This window comes from Rissa tridactyla, chromosome 9 (genome assembly GCF_028500815.1).
Source record: "Rissa tridactyla isolate bRisTri1 chromosome 9, bRisTri1.patW.cur.20221130, whole genome shotgun sequence".
Classification (NCBI taxonomy): Eukaryota; Metazoa; Chordata; class Aves; order Charadriiformes; family Laridae; genus Rissa; species Rissa tridactyla.
The window spans coordinates 8,360,855-8,386,692 of NC_071474.1; the positions used below are offsets into that span (position 1 = coordinate 8,360,855).

Here is a 25,838-nt window from a genome sequence, read left to right on the forward strand (position 1 = left end):
TAATGCTCATAACTTTTACTGTGCTTCTTAATTATTTATCCCCATTGCTTCATTCTTATTTACAGCTCAAGTTCTACCAGCCTTGGCTTTGATATGGTCTGTTTTAAAATCCCAGAGTTTGGCTTGATTATATCAGATGGAAGCTTTCCAATGGAAGAGAGGCGGGGGGAAAAATATACTAACTTTTACTTAGGCTTCTGCAAACTACGGCTTCAAAAAGCCCCTGCAGTTATGCCAGCGTGACATCGCAGATTTCAAACAGCAAATACCAGGAGAATTTGACTCAGTATTTGCTGCATTTTGGCTTGTTACTCACTTTTTCTTCCTTCTAAATCCTCTTGCTAAATGTTGCGAAGAACAGGCAGCAGCACAAAGATGCGACCAAATTATTCCTTAATAAGGAATTATACATATGTAACTGAAAAAAAAAAAAAAAATCCTTACTCTGCTGTTGGCTGGATTGGCCGCAACAGCTAGATGCTGGCTTTCAACCAGGCTTGCAAGCTCCATGATGCTGTAGTGACCTGTGTTGCATAGAAGTCTAGTGCATACTGCCAGCTCTCAAATCTCCTTGTGTGTAAATGTGGGAATGAAACCTGAGGCCGTGCTTTGGCTGTCCTTGGTAGTACAGTCTCTCCACTCATCCTCCCAAAGTCCCAATGCATCCTGCATATTGAATCTCAGCCATCATCTGTGCAAAGTGCTATATGGAAGGCAACATGGGTGAGCTAGCAGAATACAGTCTCTCTGACTCTTGAACATCCTACTAAACTAAACACACTTCTCTTTTGTAGGACCCCTTCCAATGTCATTCCTATTGCCATCATATCTAGACCATTGTTGGTCTTTGACATACTAAATATCTTGAGGTACTGTGGTTGCAGAGAGTTTCAACCTGTAAGGTTGCCCTCGCTGCAGTAAGGCGTTCTGTCCTGCCTGAGCTAGAGGTAAGGACAGGACAAGGACAAATTGACAGCAGGTGTTGGAGTGGTGGTACATCTGCTGCTGTGTTTGAGGCTGTGGCCTTTTGTGGTGGTGTCTCAGCCTACTTGCACAGACAGCTTCTGCGGAAGATGCATCCTCACTTGCAGCATCCGTCCTATTTAGTGTGAATCTGACCGCATGTCCTCAGATGACTCTTCTGCCTCTCCTATGACAGTTTGGGGATCTCATGTCCAGAAAGCTGCTGCAGAGCAGTGTGAAAGCTGTTCAGTTTCCACACCTTGGCTCTTTTTCCTGCAGGGATGTGTCTCTATGTGTATACTACACAATACAGCAGTATCCCCATTTCCCCCTCCTACCTCTCAAGCAAAACAAACTGCAGAATGGCAGGGGGAGGCAAATAGCAGGACGGCTTCTTTTTTTCTACTAAACCTTTATTGAAAATCCAGGCAAGTTAATAAGCTTTCCTCCCTGCTCTGCAATTTCAACATCTATTTTTCCCAAAGAGTTCATGCTTACTGTACTTGCCTGTGGCAAAACTAGTCAGTCCTATGTTTCTAGCACTGTTCTACAGGTGTTCTGCAGTCCTGTTTCGACAACACGCGGTAGGTAAAACTGGCATATGAAAATTCTCTTATAAACTGGCTATTGGTGTTGACTGGAGGGACTTAGGTCAATGAGGACTAAGTTTTCTGAATAATTCTCTGGATTTTCAGAGGTATTTGGATGTGTGAAGATGAAAGGGAATGTAATTGTAACAGAAAGCCTCTCGGCAGGTCGAAGGCTTAACTCGAATACTTAAAAGGTATTTCTGACCTTAGTATACAAAGGGGCTTTCAAATATCCTGCTGAGTGCTAGCTGCATGTTTAGACATAAAAATGCCTTTTAAATTCAGGTCAAGATGCCAAATGTGAATCCGTTACTTTGTGTTTCTCAAGTATGTTTATGCATTGTTCTCAATTTAAGACTGACTTAATAGCACCAATTAAGCTTAGTATTGTATACACACACAGCTTACAAACAAATACTCCAGTATTTCCAAGCATGTTCATATTCAGCAGCATCAGTTAATGACCATCAAACTGTAAAGTGCACAATTAGCAGTAAATTCGGGGTTGAAGGGCTAAGTATGTATGTGAGGGAACAGTCATTGGAAGAGATGAGAAGTGGTGGTATCAGTAAAACAGGAGAAATTGGTGATGGCTTCTGCATATTTTCTTCTATATATTTTGTTGAAATTCCCCTTGCATGTGAGCATTTCAGGCAGCTCTAACTCTGACCACCATCCTTTGGGATTTAGGTAAGAGCGATATATAGAAACTGCCTAACCTGTGTGCATAACAAAGGAAATGATGCTTACCTACTTGGGGGGTAGTATGATGCTTACCTACTTGGAGACTGATAAATGGAAAGTGTTGCATGCAAGAAGATTAACTGACATCAGTAGCTTTTTCCACTTGCTCCCTACTGCAAATGTGGACGTAACACGGTGCTGTCAGTGCTGCAGCTGATGTGTAAACAGCTACTTGCACATTCAAACACGGCCTTAGTACTACAGGCAGGCTGTAACTGGACACCCACCAACAGGCAGAACTGAGTTGGGCAATAGTGTTATGTTATGATGTCATTGCCACTTCACAGCCACCCAAGTTGCATCTTGTCACGCAGCATGGGGAGAATGATTCCAGTAGCTATGCTTGCATGAAACAGCTTCTTGCTGTGGCATATTCAAAGACAGTCTGCAAGCCAGCTCTCTTCCCTAGAGGTTTTAAGCTTTAAGTTTCCTTTGGCTGGACTTTATGGATGTGCTTCATCTGAATAGGACCAGAGGGGAAAGTGAAGTGCCGTATAAAATCAAACTGATGGATCTATTCCTAGAGCCTTGTAATTCGGAAACAGTATCGTTAGATTAAAAAGAATACACACAGTTTTTCATCTTGTGTTCAATATCAGTCATTCCTTCTTCTGTTCTGAAGCATCTGACTTTCTCTTAAAAAAAAGGCTGCCACACAAGTCAACCTCAACCTTGTTTCTTGGTAGAGATCAAGGAAGATGGCGTTTCCTTCAGCTTCGTATTTCATATTCTTTTCAAGTCTCTTAAATTGTACACATTTTTAAAATCAGTTTCCCTGAAAGACCTTTATTTCTTTGGTTAAAAAGACCAACCAAACACGAAGCCCAAACAAAACAAATATCAAAATCCGAAGCAGTGAAACTACAAGAATGGCTGAAATGAAAACTCAAATTTCCCATCCATGGCAGCAGCAGCCTAGTTACACACAGTAAAGGCTGTTATTTCAAACACTGCTGCTTTACAGCTCAAGAGCACCTTTTGTTACACAGTGCTTTTTAACGATGTTGTACCCTGAGATTACTGCTGCCTTAGAGGTGGTTTGTACTAACCAGTAGTCAAGGAGAACTACAGCTCTTAGCCCTGATTACTTTGAAACCAGCCTCCCCTTTGTGCTCCCAAATAGCTCTGGGCGCTAGCAGTGACATGTTGGATACCTCACTGCCTGGACTGTTGGCAACACAATCAGCCCTTGGATATCTCACTGCCAGCAGTTGATAGTATCCATAAAATAAAAATCTTGCAGTTGTTTGCAGGCAATATAGTGTAAGTGCAGGCTCATTTTCTGGCACTGTGAAGTCCTGGTACCCCCAAGCTCTAGCTTCTCTGTTATAGTTCACCATCAGACTCCCCAGTAGCAAAGTACCTGCAATTCAATTTCTCTTAAGGGCAGAAGTCATAGTTGCCCTGCTGAGATTTGAGCCTAGGGTTCCCGGGTACGTCACCAAGCAGTGCCTGTTGGCTTCATTGTGCAGTAAGCAGGGGTTTGCCAGGAGTGGGGACTGTGTCCCTCTCCCTGTTCTTGCTCTGGGTATACACAGAATTCGGAAAAGTTCAAGGCAGAATGATCCAGAAGTGAGCAGAATGGGTGTGGGTCTCTCCCCCATGTGCTGAGCACCTACCTCACCGTGAGCACTATGTGCTTGTCAACCCCTGGCCTCTCCAGAGAAAAAGCTGCAGGTTACGGTGAGTGGATAAGCTCCAAATAAATTGACAACTAAGGAGCGAGCCAACAGACCACTAGGCTCTTTCTTACTAGTAATCGAATTGGGATTGGAAGACAGCTGTCTGGGGAAAGGAGGGGGATTTAACCCCACTCGCTGACATGTTTTAATTGTGTACGAGATGTTTTGTAGGGCTGTGCTGGTGCTTGTTATCAGACGTGGCCTTGATGAGTATCCTCCTCGCTCCTCTTAATCAACCAAGGACAGCATCAAGCCCCTTTCTCAGTCCGTCTACGTGTGTCCCTTGGGTGGGAGAGCTGGATTCTCACACTGTCAGCCTGGAACTGCCTGGGTGATAAATCTGTTAAGAATCCTGTCTGATTGTGATCCTTCCAGCCCCTTCGTCTTGATGGGAATGACAAGCTGTCACTGCCTGCCTCAGCCATATTGATGACATCTGACCCTAGAGAGGGAGTTGACAGGAATGGTAAATCTTCTGAGGTATGGCTTCTGCCTGAGGAAGCAGTGCCAGCTCTGCACCACGCTGCAAGAAATGCCTGGGCATTTCTTTGGCAAGGATTTAAGTGTATTTCCTGTACCTTGTTCTCCTTTGTTACTACTTTGGAGCTAATTTAATTTAGAGCTGTAAAGAATAGGTTGAATTTTTAGGATACAGTTGTCTCTCCTGTACTTGTTGTACATGAGAAGAGGGGTAGGATACTTCTAAGGATGCCTGGAGGATAACCCTGGAGTGACTCTTCTTTCTGGGAGGCAGAGATGAAAGAGGCTGGAAGGCTGTACCTTTCCACTGATTTAACCTAACAGGCTCCAGGGCAGGCAGAGGTGTTTGGAAGATGCTACAGTAAAGGCTTTGAGCTGAACCTGGGAACTGAGATATGTTTGTTGTATTAGCCATGAGCGCGAGAGAGGACCTCACTGGGGCTTCTGCATCACAACTAAACTTCTCTGTTAGTGGCAGCGTGTGTCTTTTGGAGAACACGTTGACTTCAGCTCACCAAAGTGCAAGATAAGAGAAAATTCATTCCTGGATCTGTTGTAGGGTTAAAAAGCAGGGAATCATCATTTCCTTTGCTGTTAAGTCTTGTTGGCTATTAGCATTGACTTTGGTGCCTGTGCATGCTTTTTTCCCCCTCACAACCCCCTTCTAACTGTTAACCCCTATAGAAATCTTTAAAGGTGAGCAGGAAATACTGTTCAGCATGCATGTAACTTCTGTACTTTTTTTGTTGGCTCACTAATTCTATTCAGCAAAATGAATTGCATCACAGAGTTTCATAGAAGGTGTTTATTTGTATTAAAGGCAGCACGTGCTTTTCCAGGAAAAAAAAAATCTGGTCATCGGAATTGAAGTAACCATTAGAAAAGGAGTGGGTGATTACTTATATTTTTTTTTTATTCCCTTTCCTTCAGCATTACACTGAAAGCACATCTGTGCACAACAGCTGGACCTCTAAACTCCACCTGTTGGCAGTGTCTGGAACATTGCAGACTGTGAGCAGGCTTTGCCTTTAGCATAAGTTTTAATGCCTAGCCAACAAGCTGGAATTAAAGTGGACATGCTGATGGGTGTTTTTGTGTAAGTCTTAGATCAGCAGTGATGTGAAAATGCCAGCAGCATAAGCAGCTTTTGCCCACCCGTATTTCCAAGACTTGTGAAGCGGCTGGTTTTAAGCCTTTAAAACAAAACAAAACACTCTGCAAGTGCCTGCATATTTAAGATCTGTATTTCTGGGCCACAAGGGAAATGACTATTCAAGGCATCTGTCTCGGATGAGATCTACCTTCTGGTAGGATTTATAAAGCACCTATTGCCGTGGTGCCTACATGTTGTTTCTAAATGTCTCTCAGTTGTCAAATGTGAAATTGTCTTTTGAGTGAGTTGCTCTGTGACTCAATAAACTCCAGGAGTTAAGTATGAGTCCCAGGGGTTGGAGGCAAAATGCAGGCAGACAATATGTAGGCACTCAAGGGCACTTAATTCCTCCCAGAGACAAGGGCTATGGAAGCTTAGGGGCTTTAAGCCTGTAATCTGTAATACCTCGAGCCCTCGGTCAGGCTTCCCGTTGTGCTCGATGCTGTACAAATATATATTGCATGGTCCCTGCCCCATGCTGCTTGTGATATAAATAAACATGACAACAACAAGTGAGTATACTGTGAAACAGCAGGGTGAACGGCAGAAAGAAGGAACATGAGCTGAAGCAATATGTGTTGCCAGGCAGGGGCAGAACCTTTTCTTACGTTTCTACAAAAATAGTGCTTTACATCTCTATTATCCAGGTGTGATTGCCTTTGGGAATTAGATCAGGCATCAAGTTGAAGAGGTATTTAATGAAGCACCAAGTCATTAGCTTTCATTCAATAATTTGAAGAGGATGTTTTGTGTTTAAGTATGTGAAAGGTACAGTCTTGCAGGAGAAGGAAAGCTGGTTTGGTTACTTGTGGGCTGATTTGTAGAGCCTTTTTGGATCATTTCTTTGCTCAGTCTTTAGCTTCTCTGCTGTTCCCTGTCAAAGCTGGTCCTCAACAGGTCGGTACCAATGTCAATGTGTCTTATGAGTCTTAATCCTTTCATGTAGTCCACCATGCATCTCTTCTGTAGTGAGGTGTGTTTTGTTTTTTCTTTTTAATACTGGTGTGGAACAGGAATAAATCATCTATTCCAGAGACAAACAGAGGCACAGAAGAGTCCATCATACTGCCCAGTGCTACAATGTGTGAGCCGAGATCAGAGTGCAAAAGGAAAACCTAAGCGATCCCGGTTTTCAGTCTCCTCTGTCTGCAGTGATTTCCAGCTAACACTGTCCTGCTAGCTCAGGGTGACCTAGGCATAAGACTCTTGTCTAGGCTTTTTAGCAGCCCAGTTCTATTGGCTAATCCAATTGTGCTTTGGCTTGGGAAGCAGAGTTTTTCTTTGTTGTTGCTCCTGGTTCCTAAGCACAGGATCTGGAAGTTGTGTTTGTCTATCTGTCTGCTAGTTGTACTCCTGCCCTGATATCCAAGCTGCTGACTTGGAAGCACTTCAAAGATTTCCATTCTTCAGAGTGGCTGTCTTGACTGCTACTACAGGGAGTTTAGAATGTTTTCTGATTATGGAGCGGCATTTATTATGCCTTTTAAGATAGGGCAACTTTATTTATACATCTTTTTTTTGAAACATATAAATGAGTCTCCTTTGAGATACACTGGGATTGACAAAACAGCTAAGATTTTACTAACGTATTACCACAAAGAACAGAAAATCAGAGGAAGGCATCTGGACAGGTTTGGCAGGTTTTTTAATGATTTCATTCCCCTCCCCCCCATTCCTTCAGACAAATGCAGAGTTCTGCACTGGGCACACTATCAAATTCTCTGGTCTAGCATATGGCTCATCAAGTCATATTTCTTGTGCTCTTAAACTTTTTCCTCCTGTTCCCATCTCCCTGCTCCCCCCCACCCCTTTGCTCTCATGCACAATTTATTACCTCCTTTCTTTCTGCCTTCCTGTCCCAAGCTTACTCATCTCATCGTATCTTCTGATGCCAGAAAATATGCTGTTGGTTTGCCATGTGGCATTAAGAGGTGTCGATATTGCAAACACCATTTGCCTGGCTTGCAGTAAGCCTATTGATGCATCCATCGGCTTGCTGCTGTTTTTGGTGAAAGTCCATTCTTCATTCTCTTCTATGGCTTCTTTTGTTTCCCATAGGGTGTTTTGTATGTTTGAATTTGTTCAGCATCAAAGATAAGTAATATTCTGGGGATACTTGCTGACAGCTGACTTAAAGTGTAAATTACAATGCTGATTTAAAGTCCACACTTAAAACAAATGCAGTTAGATAATTCTTTACACAGTGTAGGTGTGAAGTCCTTTCCCAGGATAATTGTGGATGCTAAGAGTTTGCAAAGTTCAGAAGTGGTTAGGCAAATACATGGAAGTAAAATAAGCTAAGAGCCAGAAAGCCTCCCAAAGGCCCCATTGCTAGCTTATGAAATCTCTGGACTGCAAACTGCTGGAGTCTGAGTCTGTTCTGGAAGTTCTAGCACTGTGTTTGCTGCGGTCTTATACTCCTCCCTTGGCCACTGTTGGCCACAGGATACTAGACTATTTGGACCCTCAGCTTAGCTGGTGCAGCTGCACTGTTCTGGCCTGGCTAATTAACTTTGTGCTTAGAATGCCTGTTTCTCATTTCACTTCCATTTTTATCTATGATTAAAATGTAGGGATATAGGACTACAGTCATTCCAGGGTCACTTTTTTCAGACCCTTTCCTTGTTGGCAAGTGGGGCTGTAACAGTCCCATTATAAGCAATTCAGGCTCCCTTTTCAAAGTCATTAGGTTGTTCATCCCATCGCTGCCAAGAGGATGTTTCAGAGCTTCATTTTCCAGTGCTTAAAACCCATCCTTTTAATTTCCAGTTGAAATTTATTCATGGCCATTTTATATCCATTTGTCCTTGTGCCAACTTTGTTCTTTAGCTTAAGTATCTCTCTGCCTTCCTCAATGTTTACTTCTCCCCCACCTAGTGTGTCTATGGAGAACGATCAAGTCACCTCTTAACCATCATTTTGCTAAGGTGACAAAACTGTGATCTTTAAGACTCCTCATGAGATGCGTCTCCATTACCATAATGATTTCCTTAGCACTTTCCTGCATGGTTCCTTCTAAGTACTGCACACAGCTTTTTCAGGTGAAGCCTTGTCTGAAAACATTCATGCTTTCCCTTCTCCACTGGCAGTGGCTTTCCTGAGACCTGATCTGTCCTTTTCACAGTTTTGTCACCCTGCTGGGTCATGCTTGTCCTCAGCCTCTAATGGGCTCATATGTCCAGCGTGTCCTTCTACTCATTTCCAAATTATGAGCCCCTGCTCATAACAGCAATTCTTATTAAACCCTAAATGCGTAACCTTGCACTTTGACTATTACATTTCATCACACTTCTGTCGCTTCAGAACTCAAGAACATCCTGTTACTTTGAAAAGATATTCCGAACTCTCCACTACTGGCAGTAGCTCCTGACTTCACACGGTCAGCAGATTTTGTTAGTATACTCTGACTTTTTGTGCCAAGGTCATTAATGAAAAGATAAAATAAGATCAGTCTCAAAACATCCTTGAGGACTTCCACACACAACTTCCCTTCAGACTAATAATTCCTCTTCTGGCACAACTCCTGTCATTGTCTCTCTAACCAGTTCCTTAGCCGTGTTGCAATTCTTGCACTAATCCCCATGTTCTCCAGCTTGGCTAATAATTTCCATATCAAATGCTTTATTAAAGTACAGATAAATTAGATCTACCACATTTCCCTTGTCTAGAAAAATCAGTTATCTTATGAAAGAAAGATATCAAGCCAGGCTGGCTTGGTCTACTCTTAGTAAGTCCTTTTTATCCCTGAGAACTACTTTATCTGACTTGCAGTTTACCTTCATGTTTTTAACTTTTTTTCCTCATTCAAAATTTCTTCTAAAGCTATACATACTATTGAGGTCAGTCTACCGGGTTTGTACATGCTTATGACAAACTGTAGAGTACATTCTCTAAGACACACAGAACGCTGAATATTGCCGATGCCAAAACCCTCGTGATGAATTGTAGTACTTGAAGAGATTGAAATGTACTAGTTTGGTTCCACTTTATTTTATTGCAGTACAGGCATGGCCTGAGATGAGGATGTGTCCAGGCTATTAGCCTGGGATGTGGGAAATCCAGCTGGCTACAGCTGCAGGTCTGTAATGTTGCTTCAGAAGTAGGTGGTGATCGTGAAAATTTCTGAGTCTGCTAAGTGGTGGTGCTGGGATCTGGGTTATACCACCTTTATTTTATTTTTTTTCAGGACGCTTTCCATCCCACAAGTACCATCTGGGTGGATTTACTTACATGTCTATGATAGTCTTGAGTTTCTCAGCTTTACAAGCACAGTGATTGCAAACCTGTTCTACCAGGTCACATCAAAAACACAAAGAGCAGACCAGTTCCCTCCAAGCCTGGAGAAGAAAAGTGACTGGGGTGGTTAAGGCTGTTGAAGGATCTGCTGGGGTGTGGCTGGGGGGAGTTTAGGCCTTCTGGGGTAAATAGGAGATCACACTATCTAGGCACATAGGCCTGAGGTCCTCTGAGGGTGAATGAAGTTCTCCGTGTATACGGTGTGGTTTACAGACCCCAAAAGAAGTATTGGAGAATCCAGATTTTCTGATTGCTTGGTTGATGGGAGGTTTGCTGGCAGTGTTGACACCATAACAGTGACGTAGCTTACTGAAACTCTGCAATGGTCATAAGCCCCCCCCCCCCCCCCCCAAACGAAGAAAATGCCTATGGGAAATCCTTAAATCTGCTGCTTGGAGCAAGAAATACTCTAGCCCTTCGTTGTTGTGCTGTTGTGGCATGTGAATGAGACATCACCTTAAGCCTGCAAACGTAGGTATGTCACGTAGTCTCCTTTACAGGATACGCACTTGAGCATGAGGTTTGTGAGATGCTCTGGATGGAATTTCAACTTGCTTAGTGTCACTTCGTCCCGAACTTGGGAAAAGACTGAGTGCTCAGTGGCTGTAGTTTATCCCTTTTCTGAGCACGCCAAATAGCTGGTGGATGGCAGTATTCCTCCCACTAGCTGAATGATTGCTGTTTAGGTGGAGTTAAAGAAGCAATGAGAGCATGACTGTGCTTCCACTGGTGATATTTTTAGCTACTGATTTCCTGTTCTGTCTGCATTTGTGTGCATTTCTTTTGCAGTTTGTTTGTAATGCTGTTATTGAACTCCAACAGATTCATTATGAAAGAGTGACAGTAGATAGGGATGTCGACCCAACATCACCAAGAACCAGCTCTTGAATCTATCTTAGTCTCAGCTTCTGTTAGGACACACAATGAACAGCAGCTTGATGACAAAAAAATATTTATTTCTTGCTGCAGGATGATGACTGGCTCAGTGTGGAAGTTAATATGATTTTATTTGGGGATTGGTTTGTAAGGAGATTACATTTTAAGGAATCCTTGGGCATGGCGGGTTTTGGAGCTGTATTTACTTAATCAACTGTGGGCACTCGAAACTTCACAGCAGTAAGCCAGGTTAGAACATGGATCTTCTTGCTCCAGCAGAACATGACTGGAAAAGAAAACTTTCTGTGGGGCTAGTGGGATGGAGATCATACCACATGAGGAAGAAACCTGCCTCCAGATGGTGGGGAGCAAGGATGTCTCAATTCAGCTTTTCAAGCTAGAAATGTTGGTGACCAGCTCCCATTCAAACGAGTGCTATGCCGGCTCGGGCAGATTGAGTTGCTTACCTGCACATTGAAATGATACAGAAGGTCAACAGAAATCTGTGAATCTCTCCCCTCTACCTCCTTATTCTCCAAGCTCTATGAGGCAAGTGGCCTTATTGCAGTGTTAGTATCTTTCTTACAAGTCCTGGCCTGAGTGGGGACCGCTACATGCCACTGTAATGACAAGACGTTGTTGTAATTAAAAAACAAACAAACTTTCCTTTCTGTTAAAGCTGGTAGGAGTGAGGATGGGGGTGAATCTTGTTTTGGGCAAAATAGAGAAGGGAGTGGAATTTGGCTGGAAATGTCCATGTGGATGTCCCAGCTTGATGCAGAAGTTATCATCTACTGATGTAGATAGAAGGACTGGTGTCTGGAATGGGCATGTGCTTAAACCTCTGATACAAAGAAAGAGCTCTGGGGCAACAGTTTAAAGACTTGCTTCATTATTTTGGATATGTGGGTGTTGCTTTAAATTTAATGGTCACTGCAAATTAGTATAAGACTAAAGCTAGAGGGCTAATGGTCTCTTAAAATTAACTGAGTCAGCTACAGAGACTGGATCCTCCGCTGGTGTAAAACATTGCGATTCTGTCAAAGTCCATCATAAGCTGTCAGTTTAGACCAGCTGCGAAGCCTGGCCCAGAAGACTGTGAAGATGAAGGTTACAAAAATTATCCAAGAAATTGACATTATTTCTCCATCTCTCTTCTTTCCCCAGGGCAGCCATTGAGGCTCTGGCAGCTTTGCTGAAATCAAGTAAGCTTTTTTTTTCTTCATATTCTTTCTGACTTTCCTTTCTGTGCTGTGCTGCTGGACAGAATGATCCTGTTGAACCTCATTTTCCCTTGGTGTCCCCTCTTCCCTCAGTCCCCAAGAGCACTGCTTAGAAAAGAGAGGCAGTAACGCTGTATGTCCCGTATGTCTAGCTGTATGTCCCGTATGTCTAGCTGTATGTCCCGTATGTCTAGCTGTATGTCCCGTATGTCTAGCTGTATGTCCCGTATGTCTAGCTGTATGTCCCGTATGTCTAGCTGTATGTCCCGTATGTCTAGCTGTATGTCCCGTATGTCTAGCTGTATGTCCCGTATGTCTAGCTGTATGTCCCGTATGTCTAGCTGTATGTCCCGTATGTCTAGCTGTATGTCCCGTATGTCTAGCTATTATTCTTGGAGTCCCATGGGTCTGGACACCCAGATCTATGGGAGACAGTGCTCTAGGTCCCAGGCAGCAAGCTGCTGAGGGAGCCAGACTAGACCCTTATTTTGAGTATTTAAGGAACAGTAGTTGGCCTGGGGCTTGGTACAGTGGAAGAAACAGGGAATCTCTTCAATAAGCGCCCAACGCTTATTGCTCTGTTCCAGCACCACTGGAGAGTGGTGCCTAGGACCTGTCTGTCCTGTGGTGCTGTTGTACTATGTACTTACCTGGTAGCAATGATGCTGTTGGCAAAGGCTTGGAAAACCTCTGTAGTCCAGAAGAAATGACATTATTCCCCCTTGCAAGCTTGTCAGGTCTGATAATGCGTAGACGGGGCTGAGCCCCAGCGATTGCCAGGGTACAACCCTGCTATGGCAGGCTGTGCTTAACGCTTGCACCACCTGGCTAGGGGTGTTCAAGACCTTAACATGGATTCTCAGTCACACACAGCTGGTGTGACTGTTCCTGAAATGAACGTGCTACTCTTTTCTTTGCCTTTATCCCATCTGAAAACACTTAGGTTTTTATTACCAGAATTTAATAAAGCTTTGATTAAGAAAGAGCACTCTACTATTGCAGACAATCTACTATACGATAAATCACAATGGTGTATTGTCCTTCTCTCTCTCCCCCCTTTTCTTCCCCTCCCCCTTCTCCTTTTCACAGTATTAGGAATAAATGCATTTGAAAAACTGTAGCCCTGGAAGCAGTGCTTAAATGAGCATGCTGCAATGTGATCGTGTCTGAGTTGCATCAGTTCAAGTGATGAATTCTGAAATAATGCCTCAGTATTAACCTTGCTGCCTAGATTTAAAGGTCGCGTTATTGCAACAAGGGAAAACCTTCTGGTTTGGGTGCTAAATCTTAATAGGGAGTTGTGGGGCTATTCCACAACTGCTTGCGATACAAAGGCAAAATTAGCCTTCTGAGTAGAAAGAAATTTACAGAGAAGGCTGGAAAAGTGGAGTAAGAGCTGAAAGCTCGTCAGGCAGCTTGAGCTTTTCTCCTGCACTCCTGCTTTATGGTAAGTACTATGAATGGGAAGTGAAATTCTGTTGTCCCAAGATATTTATAGGCTAAGTTTTCTACTTGAAGGCTTGTTCTGGGTCTAGAGATGAGAACAGCATATAGAAGTGGAGGACTAATTACCAGGGGAAGCTGTGAAATGTAGTCTCCTGAGGAGTGGCAAACACATGTTGTAAAAGCTGGGGGGGGAAGCTGACAATGATCTAGAGAATCTAAAATTCAGCTCCAAATTCTCCCATCCCTTTTTCTCCTGGAGTGAGGTAATTTTTTAAAGCCATTTACTCTTAGAAATTTTTTGTGTGACTCTTCTCAGTGAGTCTATCTTAGTTGTGTGTTGTTTTTTTTTTTTTTTTCCTTTTAAGCTTTTTGTGCTTTTGGTGGTACATAGAAGTTTTCCAGTACCCAAAGAACATACCGATCATTCTGGTTGGTTGTTTCAGGTGCTTTCACAGAAGGTACAAAAAAAAAATGAACTCCAACAAGAATTTAGTTCATCAAGCACAACAGTCCATAAACTCACTCTGGTTAATCACTGTGCTGTACAGATTAGGGTTCTGATGTTCATTTGTGCTGTTGACCCTTGCAAACAAAGGCATTGCCTGGGAGAGACATCCCTTGGTTTGGAGACACCCTTCCCAGTTTGCTGTTATGCGTCCTCTTGTCCTTTATCATTCACAATCAAACAACATTATTGCAGCAACACCAGTTACTGTTTAATGGAAAAGTGATTTTTAGGAAAACACATGGTCTGTTTTCAGCTGATGTTCTTTTAAGGTGCTGAACTGGGACTTGGGAAATGGTGTTAATACTGTGAAACCAAATGGAGCACCACGGCCCACAAGTCAGCTTGGACTGTTTTCTGCAGTTTGATGCAGAGTAGTCAGAATGTCTTTTAGTTTTCTCTTTGTCCTGTGGCTCAGGACACAAGAAGCTCCAGGCTTCTGGAGCAGACTGCTCTGGTAGCTGCATACAAATGAGCAGGCCGTGCCTTTTGGGAGGTGTGGGTTAGGAGATGTGAAAAACAGCTCTGGTTCTTCCAGAGATAAATTCACCATGTCTGGAAAAAAGCTGAATTCTTTTTCATGGTTGTGTCAGGACAGCTTTGTTTGTCACAGTTAACTTATTTATGCCCACGACCTCGGTGCTTTTGAATGGTGCAGGGGTCCTTGGAAAGTTAAAAATCAAATTGGATGAATACTATAGCACTTGAAAATCGTTTATGAAAACAAGGGGTAAAACTACATGGGGAAAGCATCCAGAAGCCTTTTAGCATGTTTTAGATGGGAAACAAACTAAATGGGAGGCAGGAATCCTGGAACGTGCTACCGTCGGTGCTGAATCGCTGGACTGATTATTGTGAGCTGCTTTGGAGACTTGCTGGGAAATGGTGGTGAGATTCAGTTTTGCTGGGGGTGAAGGCTATAAAACAGGACAAGGTGGCACCCATTCTTGAGGATGTCCCTGTAGGGCTGTCATCCTTGAGTGCTTCAGCCCAAAGTAATCATGAGGGTCACGGTTATACACCGAGCTGTGCTGGAGGGAAAGCGTCCCGCTTCCTTTTGGCAGTTCCCTTGCGAGCTGCAACGGGAAAACATACAGTAGTTTTAAAGGGAGCAGGCAGATGGCAGTGTGTCTCCCTGATGGATTTTGGAAACATCCATCTTCAGCTCCTCAGGCTTCCTTAAGCTCTACTTGAGACTTCATCCACCTGCAGAGCCACGGGCTGGCTAGAAACTGTTTGGCCTCTGTCTCTTTCCTAACAGAAGCTGATGCTAAATGCCCACTTAACAGGTGCATAATGGCAAGAAGCAAGATCTGCCAAGAAAGAAGGCATCAGAGTAAGAAAAAATTACTGCTCCAGATGTACCTGGGAAATTGTTACTGTTGTTTTCAGAGGGGAAGTATAGGCTTGTCCAAATAAATAACTGATGGAACACTACAAACTTGTGCTTCATCCACAACAGCAAAGACATGCTTGGAAACCCAGTGCAAGACGAGAGCAGCCTTGGTTGTCCTGTTCTTCTGCACATAGTGGCAATCAGTGACAGTCATAGGACTGATAAATAATGGAGGAATAGAAGTTCAGGTCCCTTTTAATGACAGTGCTGCATCTTTCTATCAGTGTAAGCTTGGATTGCTGATGTAGTGAAGAGGTTTATTGCCTGACCATCAGCCAGTTTCTCACTCCTGCCTTCTTATGTTCTTTCCAAGCATCCCATCGGACTTTACTGATTCTTGCATGCTACTCTCCCAGTTACTGTTCTTTACCTGCCATGCCTACAAGCACTCAGCAAACAGCTTGTAGCAAGTCTATCCTCCATTGCCTTGCTGTTTTGTTTTTTTTTATATCTGTTGTCTTTCCACCACACTGTTAACTTCCTCTGACTGAACTGCATTATTATACAGCTGAACATGTTGCTTGGTAAATATCTATAATGGTGCCAAAGTGCCATGAGAGCATCAGGAATTTTTTACTCTTCTCTTGGATCTTACAATTAAGCTTTCCAGTTATACCTGTCCATCCTTCCTTCTTCAATTTCTAGATGTTTACTACAGCCCAGGGTGGGGATGAGAGAGTAGATACTGGTAGATTTAGATAAATGGAGGTGAGATGAGGCATGGCATCCTTCCCAGAGTCTCTTCTCTCTGTCCCAGGGTACACCTGCTGCTTTTTTCTTGTTCTCCTCTGTATGTGTGTCTTTGTATCTTGCTCAAGTTCTGCCTTAAGGCCTGAGGACCTCATTTCTAAGCCCTCCTTTGCCTGCAAGAGGTCTGGTGGGGAGGGGGCATACTCCAGCTGGAGCCAGTTTGAGCAGTGGTGGAAGGTGAGGACTGCCCTCCATGTCTCTCTTAGACAGAGGCTCTATTGCTTTTAGTGAACTCACCCCCCCCCACCACCCCCAAGATAGAAAAGGCAAGCCATTCCCTGTTTTGTGGGAGTGGGGAAAAAAACTTGGATACCTGATACATAAGTGCAGACAAGTGGATACGTGGGAGTTCCAGGCTAAAGGCAGTGTGATGGCCAAACTGGACACTGCTGCTCGGCACCTTGGGCCACACGATGGCGATGTTATTATAGGGATCCCCGCTCCCACCAGTGCTTAATCCAATATTTATTTTTGGCAAGTAATTTGTTTATCAGCAGGTTATTTTAATCTAGTTTCGGTTGTATTTGTTATTCCTGACTATCTGTACTTCCCAGAATTAGCAGCTTGCATGTCTTTAAGGAAATTAGCTAGAGCTGATCTCTAAGGCATTTGCTCAGCGGATATTGAAGGAAAGGGCTAGGGAAATGGGCAGGGCCCTTGTTGCAATGCTTGCCTAGTGAAATTGTAATGAGCAATTTAAAAAGACAGGTTGTGGTGACCCTGTGATCATGCTTATTTCATCAAGACAATTCTGTGTGTTAACAGCAGTTATTGCTGTTGGCCTTTCCCCTCTTTTTCTATAACTCTTCCTTCCTTCTTTTGTCTTCTCTCATTTAGTGCTCTTTCCTCCTCATCTTCCGTCAAGTAACCTTTATTTAACCTTTCACACATTCTGTTGTGGTTTTGGTTTTTTTTTGTTTTTTGTCTTTTTTTTTTTTATCAAAGCATAAGGATTATGTCTTGTGGATGGCAGGATAAAATAATCAGTGTCACTCTTTTCCTTTTATGCTGGCATCAAGGAGGGGCAAGTAACTGCGAGGAACAGAAAGCAATGTTCTAGCACATAAGCAGATTATGGCTTCTGAAAGGGTCTGCACCCTCTATGGCTGAATTCATAGTGCTTTGCAACACATCCACTGATGCAGATCTTTGATCTTGTGTCAAAATAGCCCTATGCTTAAACCATGTCAGTTCCCGAAGCCAACAGCAAGATGTTTGTGACTTGCCTAATATTTTGCCAGGTACGCATTTCTCACGATCAGTTTATGACTTCATTACCCACTTTGGGATTCAAACTCCACTTTCAGCCTGGTCCCAAATCTGCCATCACAACCTGTAGGGTGTTTGTGATCAGAGTTGAATTTTGCAAATCATTCCTTTCATAATCATCTAAACCAAGTTCTGTATCTATCCTTTTTTCCTGAATTTTAGAAGCTAATAGCCTTGAATCTATATTTTTAAGTTTAACTCTTTGAGAAGAGACACTTGGGGTTGGGGGGGGTGCGGGGCGGTGGATATTCTTTGAATGTCCTTTATATTACCTTCCCCAAGACTGCCCTTTCATTCACAGACCTACCCCAAACTGAAAGTAACTCAGTGCTCCAGAGAAAAAGGTTGGTTTCAACTTCAGGGGCATGGCAGCTTCCCACTGTTTTGCTCCTCAGGGAGGGTATAATGGAACCAAAGTGTCGAGGAGCTGCATTATTCTCTGACATCCTTAATAGTGACTGCTTACTGCCTTTGTCTTGGCATGGGCAGTGTTTGTGCCTCCAGTGATGATCTGGCTTCTGAAAATTCAGTGGCTGCGTTTGAGGAAGTCTTCCAAATTCTAGGATCCTTATTTGAACTCTTTCAAACCACTTTGGTCAGAAAAATCAAGCTGGAGATTTTGTGCAAAAAATATTCTTTTGTGGATTGCCAGCTCTGAATTCCAACCAGAAGATGCTGCAAATCCAAAAAATAAAGGAGAAAGAGGAAATGTTTTTTGAAAATCAGTTTGCTTCTGGGCTTAGTTCAAAAGTTTCGAAAGGGTTGGCTTGTTGCTTTTTTTTTCCTTAACTTTCATATGTGAACAATGTAACACAGGCAAATTAGAGAGGAATCACCATGTCATAATACAGTTTGTAAGACTGTCACTGAATTGGACAACACCTGGAACTAAAACAACTGCTTTGGAGTAGAAAGAATATTCTTTTTTGTACTGAAGCTAAGCTTGTGGCTGATTCCTGGTCTAGGAGCAAAACATGGCACTGGTGGTTGCTAGCAAATCCTTTAAGTGTTCTCTACATCTGTGCCAGTGTTGTTCATCTATCCTAAATGCTTAAATAAATGCCTGGACCCTGTGAAGTTTACAGGGCACAATTAGAGTAGTCTTCTGGCTTCCAACAAGAGTTAAGCTAATAACAGCTTCTTGCTGGAACTGTAGAGCCCACTAGGTCGGAATTCATCCCAGCACTTGACGGGTGCCTAGGTTTCTCCATGGGGATGATTCATTTTACTTCTGTAGGGAATCCTCACCCTTATCTCTAGTGAAAAAATGGCCTCTCGATGACTGAATACAATAGCTGTTTTCCCTTTGCTTTAGGAGGTATCTTGTGTGTCTTATTCCCAAGAGGCAGTCTCTAGAGGAGAGTGGGGAAGCTAGAGACTTTCTTATTCCTTTCACTCCTCTAGGTGCTATAGGGTTAATTTAGCAGAGCAGCTTTATCTCCAAACTGTAGCAATGTATGTTCTTGGCATAATGAATCAGCTGAGTGGCATCAACAAAGAGATTTAAGCAGATAGACAGAAAGATAAATATCTCTTTGTTCTGCCTGGTAAGCAGTGCATTGCTCATCATATTTCAGGTTGACTGTAATTCAGTTTTGTGATTAAATATGCTGCGTGTTTTCCAGTGGTCCTTGTATTCCTGGCAAAGACTTCAAAGGAGACTGGAATGCGAGGAGGGCTTCAGAGATGTCCACTTAAACGCTAGCAGTCATGAGACTCTTATTTGCTAGACTAAAACCCGAGCTTTAGAGTTTGTCCTTGTCCTCCAACACAAAATCAGAATTCTCTCAAAACTGGGGATTTCTTTGTAGTGTGATCCTCTTGCTAATTTAGATGCATCTTTAACCAGTTGATGCTTCCACACATTGGCTGTGCATCCATGTCAAATGTGTCTGGGTAACTGCACAGATTATTTAGGCCAGATACTCTGTGCTGCAGTGCTTAAGCTTTCCCTGGTTGGCAGCACTGCCCTGGAGGCCCGAAGTGGAGGGTCAGTTGTAGAAGCGTGGGAAACTAAGATGACACTGAGCATTCCCTTATCACCCATCCCAGCCTCAGAAGGCAGAACTGAAACTCTTGCAAACTATGCCAGTGACAGGTTTGGGGAAGGTGATGAAGACAGCACCTCCCTGTCAGAGATGCCAGAATAAGATTAGGAAGACAGACCAAGCATGAATCAAAACAGGAAGCACCATCCCTGTGCATTTCTGAAAGCTGCGTGAAAGGACAACTTCCACTGAACACTGGGCGTATCCAGGGAGAAGGAAAGGGACTAACAAAAGAATAACAGCAAAAGGGTCAAAAGGCATAGGACATTTTACCACTTACTACACAGATCATGCGTACTCACTCCAGGAGGAGTGGGTTCTTGCTGCCTAAAAATCTGTGCAGTGCTGCTTGTACCTGTATGATTCATTTCCTCTATCTGTATCTGTGCCAAAATATAGATACATACCCGTGCAGGTGCATCCCTAGATGGAGAGACCAACAGACTCAGACAGGTGGGGAGGCCTCCTTTTTCCATTCTGCCTTCTGGAGATCTTGGCATATTTCCCTCTTCACTTATTTGCTACTTTATTGACTATACAACCGAAAAAAATAGAACAAAAAGATAAGAAAAACACTGACAACACAGGATAGCAAAGAATCAATGAAATCAGACAGAAGAAACAAAATGAATGGTTTTTTTGCCCCTTCAGCAAGTAATTCTTATTGCTTCTGATCAAAGTGCTGAGGGAACTATAGTTCTGCCTCTTCCTTCTCCTTCTCACAGAACAGACTATCTCAGCTTCACTTTTCAAAACAATGGTTTTGATCTTAAAGGTGATAAGTGCTACAGAAAACATGAGGAGAAGCAAAGTTATTTTGCCAGCTTCCTCCATGCTTTTCATCCAGTGATTAAAACCTGAGGCATGGGACAGTTGTGTGTTCTGTGATCCAGGCCCTGGATCCCTGTGAGCTGGGATCCAAATGTGGAAGTCTGTCCTGAAAGAGGGAAGGAAAACATCACAAATGTGTCTTATGAAAATTATTTTTAAATAAATTCACCAGCAGCTTTACCCACAGTGCTTTCCAGTGTTTCCCTTGTCCTACCAACATTGATGCAGAACGCTTAGACTTCAAGCACTGAATGCCAGGGGCTAAAAACCCCTAGATCTAGTCCAATTTCGTCTGCCTCTGAACAGTTTAGGGAAGCTCTGAGTTTGATCCAAATTGTCCCTACCTTACACTCCCTGACTCTCTTCTTGTCGTGTTTTTTTATATACTTATTGACTTTTACAGAGCTTCCTGAATAATTCTTCAAGGAAGATTGACTGATTTAAGGGGTTAGGCATCCTGCAGGTTAGTAAACATGACAGCTGGTTGAGGATTAACAGGAAATCATGAATAAAATCATTGGGATTGATGAGGGATTCTCAAGCAATTAAAGTTTTCTTGCAGGAAGTCAAATAGAAAAAAGAAACACAGTGAAGGTCAAAGGAGAAGTATGACCTACATGCTGACAACCACTGAGCCCTAAAATAAAAGTTGTACTGGCAGAGTTAGTATGAGATGGCTAACAACAAGGGGATGAAGTGCTAGAGAGGCCTGCAGGCCAAGGCATTGGAGACTGGGCAGAGCTGTGTTGGACTGGAATAGCTGTAGGACCAGCAGGTCTGCGCGGAGGTATGTCAACAGGATGGTGTGAAGGTGCGGAGCAGGATTAAAACTAGTTGGCAAACTGGTTTGGGGGTGCTCTTTGTTGCCTGCCTAGTGGTGCCAATGGTAGATAAAACTGCAGGACAAGACCGGGTGGCAGAACTACCCTCCAATCCCTTCTCCAGGTAAGAGATTGCTAATGTACTACAAAGAGCAGACTCAGGTGACTTCCTTCCGCTTTCCAATACCTCTATCTACTTCATCACTGGGATTGAGGTTTGCTGCCTACTAGATGCTTCCTGGTTACTCTCTCCATGGCTTCCCTTGTTACTGATTTTCTTCAGGCAGCATCTTACCCCTTTCTGTTCTCTCTTAACCTCTAGCTGCTTCTCCTGTCCTGTAAATCCCCACTGATGACTTTAACATTCCAGGTGTGAGAGGCTCTGCCACTTTGTTTAATGAACTGGAAATGAATTGGAGCCTACTAGCTCTGGAGAACCCATACCAAGAGCCATCTGTTGTGGGCTGCAAATGCTGATTGGTATTCAGGGAGCTGAGCTCCAGCCTTACGTATGCTACCTGGCCCCTTGGTTGATTACTGAGCTCTTGACAGCTTCTAATGTGTGTCACAGCGAGGAATGTCAGGACTAGTCAGGAAAATATGTTTAGGCAGGTTTGGTTTGAAGGGAGGGAGCCTAGAGTCTGGTATGGCTTCATGTTTGTCCTGCGGGGCAGGGCAACAAGCACAGTGGGTGAAGGGATGTGTTTTATAATACTCAGCAGAACTTGTATTTTGTCACAGGTTTTATAATCTTCTCCTTTTAGTTTGGTGTCCTGGAGCTACATGATTAAGGAAATATTGCAGCTTTCATTTTATATTTTTATAAAGCTTATTTAAAAAAAAAATTCTTATTTTCTTGTCCATACGGTAAAGCCTTTTAAATGTAACCTGAATGTGGCCTTTAAAATCTCAGAACCAGGAAGAAACAGGAAAAAAAGCCCAAAATGCTGTTGTTCATGTTGGTGTTTTGCTAATTTTTAAATACTGTGGGTTTCCAGAATCATTTGATTCATGGCTTTTGTTATACGGGTATGTGTTAGAAAGTTAAACCTAATTTTGCTGGCTGTAACAGGATTGTACAACTACAAGGCTTCTGAACTTGTTGATCTCAGCAAGGTGTTCTCTCAGGACTGAAATACAGCACGATGTGAAGATTATATGTCCTGCTGTTGACTAATCTTATTGTTCTTTAGCTTTTCTCACTCCTCAGGAGCTTCTTTAGTTTCAGGAACCCTTGTGGTGCTGCAGTCGGAATTAAGTTTATTAGCGTTTGAAAGGAGATATAGGCTCTGCCCTTTCCCCAGCCATGGTTTGGTTCATCTGGAGGGTTCCAGAGCAGCCATTTCCACCTAGATAGGAGAGAGACTGCTTCATTTTTTTCCACATACAATTCCAAGAGCCTAGCTCATGCTTAGCAAATAATAATATCCTACATGGTGTATGCTGGTGGAAATTTAACTGAGACCATTAAGCAAGAATGAGGTGTTAAAGTCTAAGTTTGAGCCCTTAGTAGCCATGTGGTTATCTAACAGCACGAGCAGTGGAAAGAATTTAATTCCTCCTTTTCTCCTTGTTTTCAGAGTCTAACAGCCGACGGGCAGTGAACAGAGGTTACCTGGGTGGACTTCTGAGGCTCTATCAAGACTGGCATCACAATGATGTCTCCAACAACTACATTTATATTCGTAGGGGTCTTCTGCTCTGTCTAAAGCACATCACCAACATCCATCTGGGCAGGGAGACTTTCCTTGGTTCCCGGGGTATGGAGATTCTCTTCACAAGCATACAGGTAAATGGTGCTTTTGTGCTTAAGTGAGATGGATTGGTAATTATTGCTGGGTTCTACCTCACAGTGCAGGGAATCCCATAGTTTTATCCTGAATTTATATAACATACGAATGAAAAAAATGATAATGTTAAAATAAAAATTATTGGCTTTTTTACAGTTAGTACTTCAGAAAAGCTGAAATATCTGGGTTTAAAGCTAATTTTAATTCCTGCTGGGCCTCGTGGGAATTGTAGTCCAGGCTTTTTAATGCTTTGGTTTTTTGGTGTTTTTTTTTTTTTTGTTTCCCCCCCCCCCCCCCCTTCATGGATCACATTGTTTGCTTGGACTTCCTCTCCTAAAGAACAGTGCAACATCTCCTCCACAGAAGCATTGCTTAGGTGTTTCATGAGATGTTTCCTTTCAGGTATCCGGATGGATAATTCCACCCAACTAGTCTTTTCAACAAAAAAAAGTGTTGATTTAGCCAGGCCTTTGATAATGAGGAACATCCATCAACCGTTTTTCAGGAGGCCCAGCTTTAATCTTGTGAAACATTAATGTGGGTCCATCAAGATGACATGGTCCTGAGGATGGGAACCACGTATGGTATAGAAAGGGCAGGTAGAGAACAGTACCGGTTTCCTCAGAGTCTCTCACCAATGATCTTCTGTAGCCTTCTTTGTGGAAGTCATCTATGGAAAATCCTTCAGTTCTTGACCCATGTGATTCCATAAGGCATGTTTCCATTGTCATTCTCGCTGGCCAATGCATTATCTCCTTCTAGTATCATCACAGACAAAATGAAAAATATGTTCCCTTCTTCTCCAGAAAATCCATTGCCTTATGATCCAGTGTATTTTCTTCTTTACCTTTCCCATCGCTGTCATGAACAATTCTATTGTGACTGAAGGATATTTCTTACTAGTAGTAGATGGTAGATTGGGAGAGGTTTTTTTCACCTTATTTTCCTCATGAGGAATTGACTGTTTTTTCAGGTAGGATGAGGTGGCCAGGACCAGCAGATCTTTCAAAGGAAGTATGACCTCTGTTAATGAGAAGTCCCTGGTCTGCAAAAACTTGAATAGGGTGGATGGAAACAGCTGCTTGAGGGTAGATGTCAGCTTGTTCCCTCTCAAGAGCCTTCTATGGCCTGTGTAGCTTTCTGAACTAACATCTCCTGATAGCTCAGCCTGGGAGCAACCCCATGGAAAACGCAAACATGGGGTCACCTTGGGTGAACAAACAAGGAAATGACACACTAAGACTCCAGTGAACACTGATAACTCTAATCCTTCCAAAGGTTAGAAGTGGAGCGGAAATGAGAGCTTCAGGGGCCTTCAGTTTGCTTTTTTTTTTTCCCTACTGTGTGCTACTAGGGAGATCTTGATAGGGAAATTACCAAGGTTAATAGATTCAAAGCTCAATGTTCCCTCACTTCTTTGGGATATTGTCAGTCTTACAGTGTCTCTCCAAGACATGAGGTGACAGGAGGAGTCTGGCAGTCCTAGGAGGTCTCGCGCGTGCTCTTCCCCACTCTGATCTGAGGTAGAGGCTGCTGCTGCTACTGAAGTCTTCATAATCTTCATGGTAGACAGAAAATGGGAAAACTATCCTCCTGAGAAGAAGGATCTTACTACTGCAGGCTGTAATAAGAGAGAAAGAGACAGAGATGGGGCAAGGCAAACAATTCCTGCTTGGCAAAGCAATGTCTCTCTCTGCGTAGACAATATTTTAGTGCCTTTAGGAATTTGCTGGCTGTAGTGATTAGCCTTGACCAAACTCTGAGCAGCTAATGAGATTTTAAAGATGTTAAAAGCTGGCCAGAAAAGTTCTGCTGAAACTTTTAATATTTCTTTTAATCCATTGAAATTGAAAGTTTTGCCAAGATGGGTTTGTTTTAACAACCTCCAGTGGAACTCCTATTTACAAGGTTGGTTTTCAATTGAAACCTCTCCAGCTGCTTATTGTATGGGTTGATGGACAGCTGAAATACCTGAGCTTTTAATAGCCTTTAAGCCTATGTCTTTACAGGAAAAGCCAACAGTTCAAAGGCTGTCTCCTTACATAGATTAGAAGTGACTGCTACTTTATTTGAGGAGAATTTAGAGATATTTTGAGTTCTGCTTCAACAGGAATGAAAAATAATTTTAGATAATGAAGTCATTTGTGAAAAGGAAGCACTTTCTGCTCCCATTTCTTTTTCCAAGCTCAGTTTAGACTTTCATGGCGGTTAAAGGGTATATTCACATTAGCAACTGGCTGTCTTTGTGTGCAATGACAGAGAGCTGCCTACTCTTTTGAGACAAGAAAACAGGTTTGTATCTGCTTTAGGAAAGACTGGTGCATGGAATATTATTTTATTATTTTATCACTTATCCATCTGATTTCTTAAGCTCGCCTGGTTTCTCTTCAGCCTTCCTGTACTAGAGTCTACTGTAGGATAACATATATTGCACTCTATATTTCCCAGTAGTAGTATCCATTAGCATCACTACCTTTTGCCTTACTGTCATATTGAAACCTCCTTTTTTGTGTACATCACATACATATCGTAATATCTGGACTATTCCAGATTCAGTAGAGAAAAGATTGAGTGCGGAGGCTAAAAAGCAGATCCCCTGAATTCAAGTTAGCTTTACAGAGGTTTTCTGAGCTAAAGATTCATTCTCTTCCCTCATTCACAATATCCCACTGAAAATAAATGGGACAGTTCACACATATACAAAGCAGTCTCCAGTCTATTTCTCAGGTGTCAGTAAAAAAGGCTTTTCCAATACAGTGACAGAACATTTGTCAGTCATCTGCAAACTGTTATCTTGGAATCTGAGAGCTCTTTATGAACAGTAATGAAAATAGTCCCACAAATTCCCTGTAAGGTATCTGAAGGCTTGTTTGCTGATTTGCTCTAAAGAAAAATGACTTTCAAACAGCATCATTGAATAAGTCCATGTGTGGAAGCTTATTGTCTGGATGAACATGTATTGTTCTTGACTATCT

The 25,838-nt window shown here is 42.8% G+C and overlaps 1 protein-coding gene across 1 annotated transcript in view; it reads left to right on the forward strand.

Moving 5' to 3' along the window:
* The window catches only part of AGBL1 (AGBL carboxypeptidase 1), a 301,822-nt gene that overhangs the window by 35,432 nt on the left and 240,552 nt on the right, over positions 1–25,838 (forward strand). Inside the window, exons 6-7 of the mRNA XM_054215255.1 lie at positions 11,952–11,989; positions 22,654–22,862. Coding sequence (XP_054071230.1) covers positions 11,952–11,989; positions 22,654–22,862 — 247 coding nt within the window. The remainder of the gene's footprint in view (positions 1–11,951; positions 11,990–22,653; positions 22,863–25,838) is intronic.